The sequence below is a fragment of the Physeter macrocephalus genome, chromosome 1 (assembly GCF_002837175.3).
Source record: "Physeter macrocephalus isolate SW-GA chromosome 1, ASM283717v5, whole genome shotgun sequence".
NCBI classification, from domain to species: domain Eukaryota; kingdom Metazoa; phylum Chordata; class Mammalia; order Artiodactyla; family Physeteridae; genus Physeter; species Physeter macrocephalus.
The window spans coordinates 76,071,603-76,089,041 of NC_041214.2; the positions used below are offsets into that span (position 1 = coordinate 76,071,603).

The following is a 17,439-nucleotide window of genomic DNA, read 5'->3' on the forward strand; positions in this document are numbered from 1 at the left end:
ACCCGTGTCCCCTGCATCGGCAGGCGGACTCTCAACCACTGCGCCACCAGGGAAGCCCAAGAAAACATTTTTAATCTTATGGTACAGTACCTTGAAAAGTACAGTAGTACAGCACAACAGCTGGCATACAGGGGCTGGCATTGAGTGAACAGGCAAGAAGAGTTACTGACTGGAGTGGGGAGGGGAGGCGGGCGATGGTAGAGCTGAAGGATCATCAGCAACAGGAGAAGGAGGGCAAGCTGCACTTTCAGTCACGCCTGATGTTGATGACACACGTTCTGGTTCCTTGCTGGATTCATTTCCATCTACCCTCTTGAAAAAATGGTCCAGTGATATCTGGGTAGTAGCTCTATTTTTCTCATCATAGGTGACACGGTAGCACTGGATTGAATTCTGAATGGCTGCTGCAACCTTCGTGTACTATTCTACATTCGGGCCCTGTGCCTCAAAAACTAACAGTGCCTCCTCAGACAAAGAAAATCTTGCCATTTCCTGCGTTGTGAATCTCTTAGGTTCTTCAGTTACTTCTTCCTCTTGTCGCTCCACTCTCTCAATTATTTTCACTTCTGTTTCCATTGTTATCGCTTGGCGCTTCTTAGCGGTACCAACTACATCACTGCTGCTTTTACACTTGCTTCCAGACATCCTGGGCTTGAAATAAAGATACTGTACTACTGTACTGTATACAGTACTGTACAGTAAAGTACACAAAAGCACAACCACTTGTAGAGGATGCACACACGTGACAATGTAGGCCAGACACATGAACTAATGTGATTGGACATGCAAACGCACTTTTGCATCTTTGAAAGTTTGCAACTTGATTGTTTGTATGTAGGGGACTTACTGTATGTCTCATCTGAGACTTCTGCATAATCTTGCGGGGAGGAGAAGGGCCAATCTTTCAACAAGGGGGAGTGGGCCACTTCTGCCAGCCCAGGGGAACAAGGGCATGTACCTAGATATCCTCCAGTTTTAGGGTCCTATATCTTCCCTGTCAGGGCCTGACTTGCCTGCTTCATCTATTGGCACTAGGGGCCCAAAATAATAAGGCAGCAGACTTTCCTAGGCTGAGAATTCATCCTTTTCTCAAGTACTGCCCTCTGCTGTACACAATGAGGGGCTGAACACTGGAAAGGAGGCCCTCTGATTCTCACACTGTGCTTTAAATTGGCGATTAATCTGAGACTGTCACTTTCTTCACTCTCTTCAATGCATCAGTTGTGCTTAGCAATAACCACCCAGTTCCATGTTCCTGACAGTTAATATTTTCCCTAAACCTCTCAAATGCTAGAGACATTGCACCAGCTGGTGCATCCCTGTCTGCCTTATCTGATCCCAGGTCACCACCAGGGAAGGTCTTAGCAATTGAACTGCTACATAGGCCAGGGACCAGCACTTCCAACAATCCACCTACCGCTAGCAATGGGATCCTCATTGCCATTTGGCCAGCAAGTGACCCAACACCAGAATCCCATCCTTTCTAGGACCTCTCTGGGTACTAACTGTCTTAGGTCAGGTTTCCCAGAAGCAGATTGTACAAGCGAGTTAAGGATAAAGGGCTTTCAGTTGAAATGTGTAAGGCAATGAGGGCAGAAGACAGAGCAAGGAAGAAGCCAGGTGCAGACGAGGGTTCAGCCAAGGTCCAGCATCTGCCTGATCCCCTGAGAAATACTGGAATATGGATGGCACCACAGGTGTCCCATCTTGAGGTTGAAGGGCTGGCTTTTGTACCAGCCAGCCAAGCTGCCCTTGAGGGAGGCCATAAGCTCTTAGGCATTTCTTGGCTGGATGACTCTGGTCAGCTGAAGATCGAAACTGACTGATAAAAAGGATCTGGATGAGGTCTCAACAGCCTCTACTATACTACCATGTGTGGGTTATTTATTTATTTATTTTATTTTTAAATTTAATTTTATTTTTTAAACATCTTTACTGGAGTATAATTGCTTTACAATGTTAATTTCTGCTGTATAACAAAGTGAATCAGCTATACATATACATATATCCCCATACCCTCTCCCTCTTGCATCTCCCTCCCACCCTCCCTATCCCACCCCTCTAGATGGTCACAAAGCACCAAGCTGATATCCCTGTGCTGTGCGGCTGCTTCCCACTAGCTATCTATTTTACATTTGGTAGCGTACAAATGTCCATGCCACTCTCTCACTTCATCCCAGCTTCCCCTTCCCCCTCCCCGTGTCCTCACGTCCATTCTCTACGTCTGTGTCTTTATTCCTGTCCTGCCCCTAGGTTCATCAGAACCATTTTTTTTTTTTTAGATTCCACATATATGTGTTAGCATACGGTATTTGTTTTTCTCTGGCTATTGTAAATAGTGCTGCAATGAACATTGTGGTACATGACTCGTTTTAAATTATGGTTTTCTCAAGGTATATGCCCAGTAGTGAGATTGCTGGGTCATACGATAGTTCTATTTTTAGTTTTTTAAGGAACCTCCATACTGTTCTCCACAGTGGCTGTATCAGTTTACATTCCCACCAACAGTGCAAGAGGGTTCCCTTTTCTCCACACCCTCTCCAGCATTTACTGTTTGTAGATTTTTTGATGATGGCCATTCTGACCGGTGTGAGTTGATACCTCATTGTAGTTTTGATTTGCATTTCTCTAATGATTAATGATGTTGTATGGGTTTTGATAGATACTTAATGTCATGCATCCACCATTATATCATACAGAATAGTTTCACTACCCTAAAAATCTCCTGTGCTCCACCAACTCATTTCCCATCCCCTACCCTTAACCCCTGATAACTACTGATCTTTTTATTATCTCTATAGTTTTCTCTTTTCCAGAATGTCATATTTGAAATCATACAGTATGTAACCTTTTCAGATTGGCTTATTTCATTTAGCAATATGCATTTAAGTTTCCTCCATGTCTTTTTATGGCTTGATAGCTCATTTTCTTTTATTGCTGAATAATATCCCATTGTATGGATGTACTACAGTTTGCAAGTCATTTAGGTAAATACCAAGGAGTATGATCGCTGGACCATCTAGTAAGATTATCTTTAGCTTTGTGAGAATCTGCCAAACTGTCTGTACTATTTTGCATTCTTGTCAGCAATGAGAGTTCCTGTTGCTCCATATCCTCACCAGGATTTGGTATTTTCAGTGTCCTATACTACATTTACAATGTAACTCTCAGTTTTTTTGAGGTATCAGCCAATCTTTTGAAGAGCTGACTGGTTTTTGTGAACTTAACTAGTGAAAAAGTCACCAAAGCTCAAATCGACCTAACAGTTACTCCCATGTTGTCTTTCTGTCTCCTGAAAGCAGCCTGCTTTCCTAGCATTGAAGGTGTGTGCACACAGATACACACAGACACACATAAACATATATGGACACAGTCTACAACCAAGCCTAGACTAGGATGCCCGTAACTAAATGTCAGCTATTCCTCTGTTCACCTCATGCCTTTGAGTCTCATGACCTTGAATTAGCTGAACAGAGACAGAAGGAAGAAAAGAAAGCACCTGGACAATCCACATCTTTATGTTTTGGGTAAAGGAGGAGTTATAACTTTATTAACTGGCTCATATCTGCAAATTTGTAGATTGTAACAATGTTGGCCCTTCTGTCCTCAAGCAAAGGGTCTTTTAAAGGTCTCTTCAAGGGATTCTTGGAACATGAAAAAGGAGTTAAACACCTCAAGAACAAAACATATTTTATGATATAAGGTGGATAAGCCCAATATTCTAATAGTCCTTGATAATCTGAAGAGTCACTGTTAAGTGGGAAGCTAAGATATGACTTGATCAGAGACAGTATCGGGGGATAAAGCCAATTATTTAAGAGATGAAAATATTGTTTATCTTTTCTTAAAAACATTTTTCATGAGCCAGTTACGTCTCCATAGGAAAACAAAACAAATATGTCATATCTCACAGAGATTCTGCTACATAAAGGAACAGGTCTTATCATGCGAAGAAAATTCAGGGACTGTATTTCATGAACTCTCACCAGCCACAATTTTTCTCAAGCCTTACTTTTCCTGGTCTGTACTAAGAAGAAAATAGGTAATTTTTCATTTTTCAAATATACAATTTTATAACACACATACACACCCTAATTGAGAATAACAGCCTTATTGAATGGTATTGCCATTAGTATTTGTTAACCAGTACTAAAAATTCAATTTCTTAATTAATTCTTATTGAATTAAGAAATTCAATTTCTTAATTTTCATAATTTCATAAGAAATTATGAAAATTTCTTTAAAAATTTCCCCACATAATTAAGAAAATTTTGTCATATCCTGTCATATTTTGTCATAAAAAATTAATTTGTCATATCCTGCTCATTAGCATCCAAGGCTCTAGAAGTCTGAAGAGGAAACATACACTAGTTAGCCTTGTGCTGGAGTAGGGGGTGGTCTGTGTATGTTTCCTTAATGACAAGGAATTTGTAGTTTATAGGTGCTCAATAAATGTATTTTGAACTAAAATTCCTTTCAGAGCCCTTTTCCAAATAAAGTGTATACCTGAAGACATACTACATGTCACACCAAACTAATCACATGATAATCTAAAACCAAAGTCTCAAATACTAAATTCCCAATACTTTGATTATGGGCAGTGGTAAAAATCTTTTGGAAAAGATTATCTTTAAATAGTCAAGGAAAGAAAAGATGACAACAAAAACAGCACATTCAAGCCCCATAAACACATAATCTATTATGTCATTAAAATACAAAATATAAAAATGCCTCTACATTTGTTTTTCTTTTTGATCCCATGCCCAATTCTGCCTACCAGAAAACTGACACACAAGGAAGTTAGAGCTGAAATCTTGTGAGGAAACCCCTGATCAAGTGCTCCTAACCTTTCCAAGGAAAGCTCTGGGAGGAAATGAAGTCAATAAACCCTGGATAGAGCAAGAAATACAGTGCCATCATCCAGTGTCTTTATTCCAAAGCAGGGACATTCTGGCAATGCTCTTAGCCTACAACCATTTCCTTAAGAGGACAGCTCTTCCAAAGAGGAAGTTACTTCTCAATGTGAAACATTTGCCCTTCATTTTAATTCTGGCCTAACTGGATCTATGCAAATGAATAGCAGGAAGTGGATTTTTTTTCCCCCCCTCCCGGTACGCGGGCCTCTCACTGTTGTGGCCTCTCACGTTGCGGAGCACAGGCTCCGGACGCGCAGGCTCTGTGGCCATGGCTCATGGGCCTAGCCGTTCTGTGGCATGTGGGATTCGCCCGGACAGGGGCACGAACCCGTGTCCCCTGCATCGGCAGGCGGACTCTCAACCACTGCGCCACCAGGGAAGCCCAGGAAGTTGATTTTATACCTTTCTTCTTACTCACATAATTAAGGACGGGCTGAGAATCCAGCAATGTCTTCCTCAGCTTCTAAGCAGCGGGTATCACCCCATTGCTTTCATGCCCCACTCTCCCATCGGATCCTACCTTTAATCTGACATGTGCTAGGGACTGAGACTTCCTTGCTACTGGTAACTCTTTCCATATTTTCAATCCAGGGTGCAAGTTCCACTTCATTGCCTTTGCTTTAGAGAAATATACATGACCTCACTACACTAGTTCTGTACTAGTTGAAGTAGTGCTGGCTCACACCAGATTATCCCCAGCTAAAGCCTTATGGACCTGCTTCCTCCTCCTCCTCTACCTGTGGTATAGAATTGCCCCAGCTCTCTGGTGACATTCAGCAAAGGAATGTTCAAGGGATACCACCTGCTGGATTATATAGTTAACACCTAACTGGCTGCAAATCTGAGGTGAGGAGATGGAATCCCCTTTCATTGTCTCAGAAGCTGTTTCAAGTGCTCAACAAATAAGCGCTTGCTAGGCACTGGAGGTCTGAGATGAATAAGATGTGCCCTGAGCTAAACCTCATCACCTCCTAGCTCTGCTTGCAGAGTGGTCTGCTAGCCTGATGTGATTATTCAACCGGTTTTTAAATTTGTTTATTCACTAAATATTTACTGACCACTTACATGAGTGCCAGGCCCTTGTATAATATGAGGCACTTGGGAAGCTAACACTAATAAGACAACCTCTATGCCCTAGAGGAAATTCATGGTCTAATGGGGAGGAAAACTTAAACACATCATAAAATTATAATACAGCACATTAAATGCTGTGATAGGGTACTCCTTAAGGGAGTGGGTACAGAGAGGAGGGAGACTCAACTGTCCACCAGAGCCCTCACCCCTTGCCATCACTATCATCTCTTTGTTTTAGGGCCTGGGCTGCCTCTATTAGGAACAGGCCAAATGAGCCTAAAAAACTAAGCAGGCTGTACCTGAACTGGATCACAGTCTACGGGTTTATTCAACAAGCATTTATTGGGTATGTCCTGAGTGCCTTGGAGGGGGAGAGGAATCAGAGATGGAGAGTTTCTAAGTGGGCAGGAATAGATGGGGTAAGGAGCACCAGTGAGAACTGAACCCTGAGAGAAGTGTGAGTGTATCTTCCTCCAGACAGGGAGGAATGAAGAGAGGGAGAATGAGGATCAGGAGAGTTCCGGTGGAATGAGGGAAGCTGAACCAGTTAACATGCAAAGTGGGAGGCAGGGCAGTCAGGTGAAAATAGGAGTAGAACTGGAGGTCCTCAGAGGAAAGTTCCAGAAAACAGCCAGAAGCAAAGGCATTTACAGGAGGTTTCAAAACGGCAGGTATTACTCAACTGCAACTCAGCAAGCAAGCATTAGGAAAGATACCCTAGGCTGGCAGTGGGGTCAGGGAGCTAATATATTTTAATTAGAAAAATTAAGTTAAAATTTAATTGGAAATCCCTTGTAATAAGCTAAGTGTTGAAGAAAATCAATGAAAGCAATGATGTAGAATCAATAGGAACTATCTGCAACATTTGACACTTGTTTACAAAAAAAAATCAGTACACACCTAGTGCTTGCTTCAAACTGTATATTCCTTCAGCCTGAAATGAAAAAAACAAAAAACCAAAAACCGCAGCACTCAAATGTAAGCCAATTTGAATAGATTTTACATGTTGATTTTATACACATGTACACACACAGAATACTATACAAATTGATGAAAGTGTGTAGATCTTGGTCTTATTTTCTTAGTAATCTGGAAAACCTTTCTGTAGTCCTGGCTCACCTGGACTTGGCAACCCCTCCCACTTCTCTGCCCATCCTGCTGCGTCCCGTGTGCCTTGATTCTCAGTCCATCTACGTTTCCACAGTTAGCTCCATTAGCACTGAATTAAGAAATAAACAATGGGCCCATTAAGTGCTCACTTTTTCCACCTGAGCCCAAGTTACATGGCTTGGTAAGGGAAACATCATGCGTTTCTGGGACAGGATGAGAATCACATTCTTTGTTCGGGTGTTGTCCCAGCTGTGAGAACAGCACCAGGTCTCAGCCTCCAGTGTCCCTCACCACCTGCACCTGAATTAAACCCAAACTGATACTCAAGGCTTACCTCCTTCTCTCTCAACCTCATTTCCTTCCACTCTACCCATGAATCTCTCAAGCCAGGCTCAAAGTCATCACTGAACATGCTCCCTTGGCAGCAGCTCGGTGATTTCAAAGGTTCGTGGGTCCACCTTTATTACCCATGTGACGGCATGAGTTGCCCAGTTGCTAGGATGGGCCTGTGGCCTGGAGCACGATGCCTTGTACCACAAAGGGGCTTTGCCTTGTACCACGCACCATGCTGCCCCTGCGAAGCCGCCTCCTGCCAGAGCTCCTGCCTGGTGAGCCTGATCTCCCAGTGTCCCTAGGCGTCCCTGTCACACGGGGTCAGGCCACACGGGAGGAGGTTGTCCCAAATCACAGGGCCTGCCGCCCTCCTTGACTTGCGCCGCTGTGTCCCACGTGTCGGGTTACGCTCTTCTCTTCCCAGCCCAGAGCCTCTCTGACTCTGTAACTTCCTCTGGGCACAGGCCCCTTCTGCCTGGCTGTCTCCAGAGGCCCTGTCTCCACACCCTCAGCGGCTCCCAGGGCCCGTCCTGTCGCCTTAGAGGCCCTTGTCGCTGGGGGCCTGGAGGCCTTGCCCAGAGGGCACGGAGTTATCGTGCCCAGCAATCCCGGTGGTTGAAGGTGGGGTCGGGCGGTGTAGGAATGAACTGGGGTGATAATGTGTAGGTGTCAGAGCCGTGTGAGTGCTGGGCAGGGGTGAGGTCCTGATGTTCCTGATCTGGCAACCTCTGAAACCTCCCTCCCCTGTTGCCTGATGCCCCTGAGTCTGTGTTCTGCCCTGGAGTCTCATCTCTCGGGGACCAGCCCAAGGCCCCACTCCTGCTCACTCACCCACAGGGCGCGGAGGCCCCTCTGAATTCCTAGAGCCCTTGCTGTGGGCATCATCACTCGCAGTGACATTTCATCAGACCCTGCTTCGTGAGCCAGGATCAGGAGACCTGGTCCTGCTGCAGGAAAGCTGTGTGAAATTGACCCTCAGTTGGCCTGCCTGTGAAAGAAAGGGGCTGGGACCACACCTCTGGGACGATCTTTCAGTTCATTTTTTTTTTTTTTAAATCTAAACTACTTGCTAGCGTCTGGTTCTGCTTCTTATCTATATTTTACATTCCTGTCGCAACCTAGAGCACACAGTGCTAGGACCTGAGGAAGACTTAAGAAATGTGTTTCTGAATTATTAACTGAATAAATGCCATGACCTCACAACAAACGTGTTTTTCTGTGGGGCAGGGAAGGGCAGGGTGATCTAGTTAAAAATCTAGATTGTAGATTAAGCTCAATATTGTTAAGATGTCACTTCACCAAATTGATCTATAGATTTTACACAATCCCAATCAAGATCCCAGCAAGCTTTCTTATAGAAATCGACAAGCTGATTCTAAACTATATACAGAAATGTAAAGGATATAGAATAGCCAAAACAACTTTAAAAAGGAAGAACAATGTCAAAGGACTCAAATGATCTGATTTTAAGACATTATAAAGCTACAGTAATCAAGATAGTAAGGTATTGATGTCAAGACAGACAAATAGATCAATTAAACAGAATACAGCATCCAGCAACAGATGCACTTATATAAAGAGTCAATTGGTGGAAGAAGAGTCTTTTCAACAATGGTAGTAGAACAACAATTAATGTGCACAAAATTGAACTTTGATTGACACTTTATACCATACACCATAAAAAACCCTCAGAATAGATCAGAGACCTAAATGTAAAACTTAAACTATAAACCACCTAGGAGAAAACATAGTAGAAAATCTTTGTGACCTTTAGACAAATATTTCTCAGGCACAACACCAACAGTATGATCCATAATTTTTTAAAAATTGTATTTCATAAAACTTAAAATCTTCTGCCCTTAAAAAGGTACTCTTAAGAGAATGAAAAGCTAAGCTACATACTGAAAGACAATATTTGCAAAGTATATATCCAATAAAGGACTTAGAATATATTAAAAAAACTCTCAAAACTAAATAATAAGAAAACAAGAAGATACATGTATGGTACGGAAGCACACAAAAAGACGCTCAACCATTGATCAAAACAAATTAAAACCTCAGTAACATGCCACTACACACCTATTAGAAGGCTTAAAATTTAAAAAGACTGACAATACCAAGTGTTTGTGAGGATGTGGAGCAAGTGGAACTTTCATACACTGCTGTGGGAGTATAAGATGGTATAACCACACTGGAAAATAGCTTAGCCATTTCTTAAAAAATTAAACATACACCTGCCATCTGGCCTAACCATTACACTCTTAGGTATTTACCCAAGAGAAATGAAAACCTAAGTCCATGAGATTTGTACTCAAATGTTCATAGCAGCATTATCCAGAATAGCCCCTCAGAAGTGGAAAGAAACCAAATGTTCATTAACAGGTAAATGGATACGTAAACTGGGGTATATCCAAACAATGGAATGCTACACAGCAATTAAAAGGAATGTACTATTGCTACATAAAGCAACATGAATGCATCTCAAAATAATTATGCTGGGACTTCCCTGGTGGCGCAGTGGTTAAGAATCCGCCTGCCGATGCAGAGGGGACACGGGTTCGAGCCCTGGTCTGGCAATATTCCACATGCCGCGGAGCAACTAAGCCCGTGGGCCACAACTACTGAGCCTGCGCTCTAGAGCCCACATGCCACAACTACTGAAGCCCGCGTGCCTAGAGCCCATGCTCCGCAACAAGAGAAGCTACCGCAATGAGAAGCCCGCGCACCACAACGAAGGGTGTTCACCGCAACTAGAGAAAGCCCACGTGCAGCAACGAAGACCCAACGCAGCCAAAAATAATTAAAAAAAAAAAAAAAAAGCTAGGTGAGAGAAACTAGGCCAAAAAAAGTACATGCTATATATTTTCTTTATGGAATTTTAGAAAAATCAAAGTAATCTATAGCAATAGAAATGAGATCAGTGATCACCTGGAGAGCTGTAGGGGGGTAAGAGAGGGGCAAGAGAAAGGTAATAAAAAGAGACATGAGGAAAATTTTGGGGGTGAAAGAAGTGTTCATTATCTTGATTGTGTGATGCTTTCACAGGTATGTACATATGTCAAAATTTATCAAATTGTATACTATAAATATGTGCAATTTATTATGTCAATTATACCTCAATAAAGCTGTATTTTTTTTCAATAAAACTGTTTTAAAAATTGTAGTTTAAGTCCTCTGCCCAGAAACTTTAATAAGCTACAATGCATATTCCCAGGCATAAGCCCTAGCTATCCTAATTCTACAGTTCTAGGCTAGGACCCAGAAATCTGCATTTGACCCAAGCTCTTCAAGTAATTCCAGTGCAAGCTGTCCCTAAACCACCCTTTGTGAAACACTGGTCTAGGGAGTAAGGATTTCTAGAACAATATTGTTATTAGAATGTTTGTTTCTGGGGAAAATAAGTAACCTTTTCTACTAGGGTTGTTATGTTTCTGTATTATGCCCCCAGAGCACACATATTCCATTACCGTAACAAATATTTATCACACTATTAATAGTTCAAAAGCAAAATTAAATCATAGTTTTTTTCCAATCTTACCTTTATATAAATTAACTACATGATCTTGTTACCATTTCCTGGCAGAGGCCTACCGTGTAAATCGAGAAATTAGGCCACTTGATTGTAACTGAAAACCAATGTGGTGGTTTTTCCAATCACATTTCTATCTTTTTCTTCATCTTATGATGCACACCCACCCTCACATCCTCCTGACGAGTTCATGATCAGAGAAGACACAGAAAGAGCGTGAAATGGTTTCATTCCTGCTAAGTCTCTGAAGACAAAGATATCTTTTCACATTTACATAATTTTTCTTAGTAAACAACAAAAATCATTGTCAGTATAAATGATAGGAGATAGGTTTTCCACATGAGACTAGCATCTATTTACCCTAGCAACATTACCCGAAGGAAATATTAGAACTCAATTGATGAAGCTTGTTGTGGATTTTCCTATCTAATATCACTTGAGAAGACAAATGTGAAAGGGTAAAGCCTACTCAAAGATGATTTTTAATGATTAAAGGGAATACAGTGAGTGACATATGTGAAAATGGTGCAGGGAAAAAAAAAACCTCCAAAAATTCTCTCCTCAATGAAAGCATGGAAAAAACTGATAAAAATAGTCAGACACAATATTTTCAGAATGCTGGAAATTAAACCAAGGCAATCAGGAGAGCATTAATTCAAGAATGGATGAATCTCAGTATGACCAGTGAGCTCTGTGGTATCTTAGCTGCCCTAGTCCCATCTCACCCCTTCTTGGTGGTGGCCTTGGAAGCCAACAGCCTGCAATCATGGTGAAAATTAGCAAGCTGGCACCTGTAGGAAGGGACAGAACAGGGTTGGAGCTCCTTCAAAGTCTCATTCCCAGTAGATTGTCTACGGAGTCCCTGGAATATCCTACTTGCAAGGCTGTCTTTATTAACCCAACTAAGAGCTTGCTCAGTGTGAAAAGCCTTTTCCCCAGGGGCATTTGTACAAAATGTCCAGGGTGATTGTTTAACTTCTTGGCTGCTTGAGGCACTGGATATCAGGTGGGGCAAAAATAGGCTAATCAGAAAGTTTAAAAGGAAAAACTTAAGAATAAGATATTCATAGTGGTTTTGAAAAACTCCAAATAGTCCTGAGAATCTAGAAGTCCACTGTGCACATGCCCAGGGTTGTGTGCATGCTCAGGAAAAATCTTAGCAGGGCTTATGCTCTCACCTTGGTTGATCTTGAGGCTCTGCACAAACAGGAAGTGAAGGCTAACGTGGAATTGTCACCTGTCTGGCTGAATATTGAAGGTGTGCTTCAAAATCCATGTAGAGGGACTTCCCTGGTGGCACAGTGGTTAAGAATCTGTCTGCCAACGCAGGGGACACGGGTTCAAGCCCTGGTCCGGGAAGATCCCACATGCTGCAGAGCAACTAAGGCTGTGTGCCACAACTACTGAACCTGAGCTCTAGAGCCCATGAGCCACAACTACTGAGCCCGTGTGCCACAACTACTGAAGCCCACACGCTGAGAACCCGTGCTCTGCAACAAGAGAAGCCACCACAATGAGAAGCCTGCACACCGCAACGAAGAGTAGCCCCTGCTCACCTCAACTAGAGAAAGCCCACGTGCAACAGTGGAGACCCAATGCAGTAAAAAAATGAAATATAAATAAATAAATAATTTAAAAAAAAATCCACAGAGCCCCTTGGCAAAGACTGGAATGCTTGTTGGTTTCAGGTGTTTAAGGAAATCTCTGCCCAGTCATGAACCAAGCAGAGACTTCAGTGGCTACACATGACCATGAATACAGCTTTTACAGAATTGTTTCAGAAGAGTCAGTAAGTAAACAAACAAAAACAACAACAACAAATAGCAACAATAGCAAACACTGGAGATGGAGGAGAATCTGATTTCCAGAGTTGCTACATTATGTTATTTTAAATGTCCAGTTTTCAAAGAAAAATTATGACATGTGCAGAGAAACAAGGAAGTATAGCCCATACACAGAAAAAAAAGCAGTCAGTAGAAACTGTCCCTGAGGAAGCCAAGATATTGCACTTCTTAGACCAAGGCTTTAAACCAGCTTTAAAAAAATGATTAGAATGAAAGGAAACCATACATAAAGAACTAAAGAAAAGTATGAAAACAAAATCTCATCAAATAGAGAATATAAATAGAGAGAAATTATATTTAAAAAGCGCCAAATAGATGTTTGGGGTTGAAAAGTATAATAACTGAAATGAAAAATTCACTAGAGTGGCTCAATAGCAGATTTGAGCAGGCAGAAGAAAGAATCAGAGAACTAAGATATGGGTCAATTGAAACTATCCAATTTGAGGGAGAGAAAGAAAAAGAATGAAAAAAAAAATGAACAGAGACTTAAAGACCTATAGGACAACAACAAGCATATCAACATACCAAGTATATCAAGCATAATGGAAATGCCAGAGGAGAGAAAAAAGGGACTGAAAGAATACTTAAAGAAATAATGGGCAAAGACTTCCAAACTTTGATGAAAAATGCTAATCTATATATCCAAGATGATCTACAAACTCAAAGAAATAAAAACTCAGAGACCCACACCTATACCTAACAATCAAACTGTCAAAAGACAAAGAAAGGAGAGACAGCCCAGATGGCAGAGTAGGAAGACTGTAAGCTCACCTCCTTTCATGGCCACACCAAAATTAAAACTATTTACAGAGCAACTATTGATGAGAACCACCTGAAGATTAGCAGAAAAGATTGTCCACAACTAAAGATATAAAGAAGGAATCACAATGAGATGGGTAGGAGGGGCAGAGAAGCAGTATAGTCAAAAGCAGTATAGGCAACCCACAAACGGGAGTATAATCACAATTGCATAAGTTTTCCCTAAGGAGCAAGAGGTACAAGTCCCACGTTGAGCACCCCAGTTCAGTGGTCCTGCACCAGGAAGATGAGCCCCCAGAGTGTCTGGCTTTGAAGGCCAGTGGGGATTACTTTTGGGAGAGTTAGAGGGCTCTAAGAAATAGAGGCTCTACTTTTAAAGAGCATGCACAAAATCTCACATGCTCCAAGACCCAGGACAGAAGAAATAGTTTGAAAGGAGCCTGGGTCAGACCCACTTGGTAATCTTGGAGAGCTTCCCAGAGAGGTAGGAGGCAACTGGGACTCCCCCTGGGAATACAGATGCTGGCAGCAGCCATCTTTAGGAGCTCATTCTACCATGATGACACTGGTGCTGGCAAGTGCCACTTTGGAATCCTCCCTCTAGATGATTAGTTCTGGGACACAGCCCCACCCAGCAGCAGGCCTGATGCCCTAGGACCCCATGAGCCTCCAGCTATTCAGAGATCTAGCCCCATCCACCAGAAGGCCCGGTACCCAGACCCACTCACCAGTGGGCTGGCACTAGTTCTGGGAACCCCTGAGCCGCGTAGCCAGTTGTGCCAGGACCTAGCACTGCTTACCAGCATGTAGGAAGCCTCCTCCAAGAGGCAGAGCCTGGCAGCCAACTGGGATGGGGGCCAGCCCTGCTTACAAGTGTGCTTACAGTAGTCAGCCTCATCACAACAGAAGGGTCCACAGAGCCCACATAGGAGGCAGCCCTAGAGCACATCACTCTGGTGACCAAAGAGAAGCGGGCTGTTGGGCCCCAAAGAACATCTCCTACATAAGGCCACTTCTCCGACATTGGGAAACATAACTGACTTACCTAGAATATATAAAAATAAAAACAGAGAATTAGGCAAAATGAGGTGACAGAGGAATATGTTCCAAATGAAGGAACAAGATAAAACCCCAGAAGAAATATTAAGGAATACTTATTACTTATCTACCCAACACAGAGCTCAAGGTAATGATCATAAAATGCTCAATGAGCCCAAAAGAAAAATAGATGAACACAGAGAGAAATTTTTAAAGAGTTAGAAAATATAAAGAACCAAGCAGAGCTGAAGAATACAATAATTAAAACAAAATATACACTAGAAGGAATCAACAGTAGATTAGATGATACAGAGGAGCGGATCAGCGAACTGGAAGACAGAATACTGGAAATCACCCAAGCTGACCAGAAAATAGAAAAGGAATTGTAAAAAATGAGGATACTTTAAGAGACCTCTGGGACAACATCAAGCATGTTAACATTTGCACTATAGGGGTTCCAGAAAGAGAAGAGAGAGAGAAAGTGGCAGATAACTTATTTGAAGATATAATAGCTGAAAACTTCCCTAGCCTGGGGAAGGAAACAGACATCAGGTCCAGGAAGCACAGAGAGTCCCAAACAAGATAAACCCAAAGAGATCCACACTAAGACACGTTGTAATTAAATTGGTAAAAAATAACAATAAAGAGAGAATCTTAAAAGCAGCAAGGGAAAAGCAACTAGTTACATAACATTGCAGGATATGAAAGTAATATACACAAATCTGTTGCATTTCTATACACTAACAATGACCTATCAGAAAGAGAAATCAAGAAAAAAATCTAATTTACAATTGCATCAAAAAGAATAAAATACCTAGGAATAAATCTAACCAAGGAGAGAAGACTATAAGACATTGATGAAAGAAATTGAGGACAACACAAACAAATGGAAAGTTATACCATGCTCATGGATTGGAAGAATCAATATAGTTAAAATGACCATGCTCCCCAAGACAATCTACAGATTCAATGAAATTCCTATCAAAATACCAATGGCATTTTTCACAGAAGTAGAAGAAATAATTCCAAATTTGTATGGAAACAAAAGATCCTGAATAGCCAAAACAATCTTGAGAAAGAAGAACAAAGCTGGCAGTATCATGAGCCATGATTTCAAACTATACTACAAAGATACGGTAATCAAAACAATATGGTAGTGGCACAAAAACAGACACATAGATCAATGGAATAGAATAGAGAGCCCAGAAATAAACCCACACTTATGTGGGCAATTAATCTATGACAAAGGAGGCGAGAAAGAATATACAATGCGGAAAAAAACAGCATCTCCAATAAATGGTGTTGGGAAAACTGGACAGCTACATGTGAAGGAATCAAATTGGACTACTTTCTCATACCATATACAAAAATAAACTCAAAATGAATTAAGACTTAAATGTAAGACCCGAAGCCATAAAACTCCTGAAAGAAAACATAGGCAGTATACTTTTTTTTTCCCTGTGCCGTGTGGCATGTGGGATCTCAGTTTCCCGACCAGGGATTGAACCCGTGCCCCCTGCAGTGGAAGTGCAGAGTGGACTGGACCACCAGGGAAGTCCCAGGCAGTATACTTTTTGACATAAATTATAGCAATACTTTGTGTATAGAAATACTGAACCACTGTGTTGTGCACCTGGAACAAACATAGTTTTGTAGGTCAATTACCCTTTAATTAAAAAAAAAAAAAAAAGACAGAGAATCTGGAAAGCAGCAAGAGAAAAGCAATTTGTCACATGCAAAGAACCTTTAATAAGATAAATAGCTTAATTCTTATCATAAACTATGGAGGCCACAAAATAGTGGGATGACAAAAGTGCTTAAAGGAAAAGACTGTCAGCAGAGAATTCTATATCTATGGCCAACTGATTTTCATCAAGTGTGCTGTCTTGGTTCAGGGTGCTATAACAAAATACCATAGACTGGGTGGCTTATAAATGACTGAAGTTTATTTCTCACAGTTCTGGAGGTTGGAAGTCTGAGATGAGGGTGCCAGCATGGTTGAGTTCTGGCGAGGACCCTCCTCTGGGCTGCAGATTGTTGACTTCTGATTGAGAAAACTGGATCTTGGCAATTGGGTATGTGGGAGTATGTGTAAAAGGGACATGCACACAACCACAAAAACCCACACACAATCTAAAGCACCCACAGGTGCTTCCAGGTACTATGAAAATGTGCCCACAGTTATTTTCTAGGCAAAGCATTTTCTTTAACAGTATCCCCAATCTCCATACCCACTACAAAGTTGGAATCAGTATAACTCTCCAGACTAAAGTCAGCAAGGGTAACCTTACCTTTAATATTATTTTGTTGTTCCAGCAATAATTTGCTTATTTCTGAAAACCAACAATCTCTGATTTCTTTTGAAGCTGCCTGCAATTACAAATAAGAAAATACCATGAGTATCAGATCACCTGGTGCATTAATTGGACAGGACTTTTATTCTCTGGGTGACCTTTAGAATGTGATAGAAAACACTGGTTGAGTCATGGGAACACAATAGGGAAAGGGGAAAGGACACCTATGGGGAAGGCATGAATTTTACCTGTAGGATGTATTTCTCAAGTCCATTTTGGTTGGCAATTTCAAACTTTCTGTTGCTCCCCCTTCCAAGTTGGTGAATTGAAAGTGTCATTAACTATTGTAAAGAAAGAAGAAAATTTTCTATACCATCTTTTCTGATTAAAAAATTATCCCTCGGGCTTCCCTGGTGGCGCAGTGGTTGAGAGTCCGCCTGCCGATGCAGGGGACACGGGTTCGTGCCCCGGTCCGGGAAGATCCCACATGCCGCGGAGCAGCTGGGCCCGTGAGCCATGGCCGCTGAGCCTGTGCGTCTGGA

The 17,439-nt window shown here is 41.9% G+C and overlaps 1 protein-coding gene across 1 annotated transcript in view; it reads right to left on the bottom strand.

Annotated features, from left to right (window-relative positions):
* MCF2L2 (MCF.2 cell line derived transforming sequence-like 2) overlaps positions 1-17,439 on the bottom strand; it is a 251,845-nt gene that overhangs the window by 8,313 nt on the left and 226,093 nt on the right. The window contains exons 24-26 of the mRNA XM_024124235.3: positions 17,146-17,238; positions 16,895-16,973; positions 11,688-11,753 (exon numbers count right to left, since the gene is read on the bottom strand). Coding sequence (XP_023980003.1) covers positions 11,688-11,753; positions 16,895-16,973; positions 17,146-17,238 — 238 coding nt within the window. The remainder of the gene's footprint in view (positions 1-11,687; positions 11,754-16,894; positions 16,974-17,145; positions 17,239-17,439) is intronic.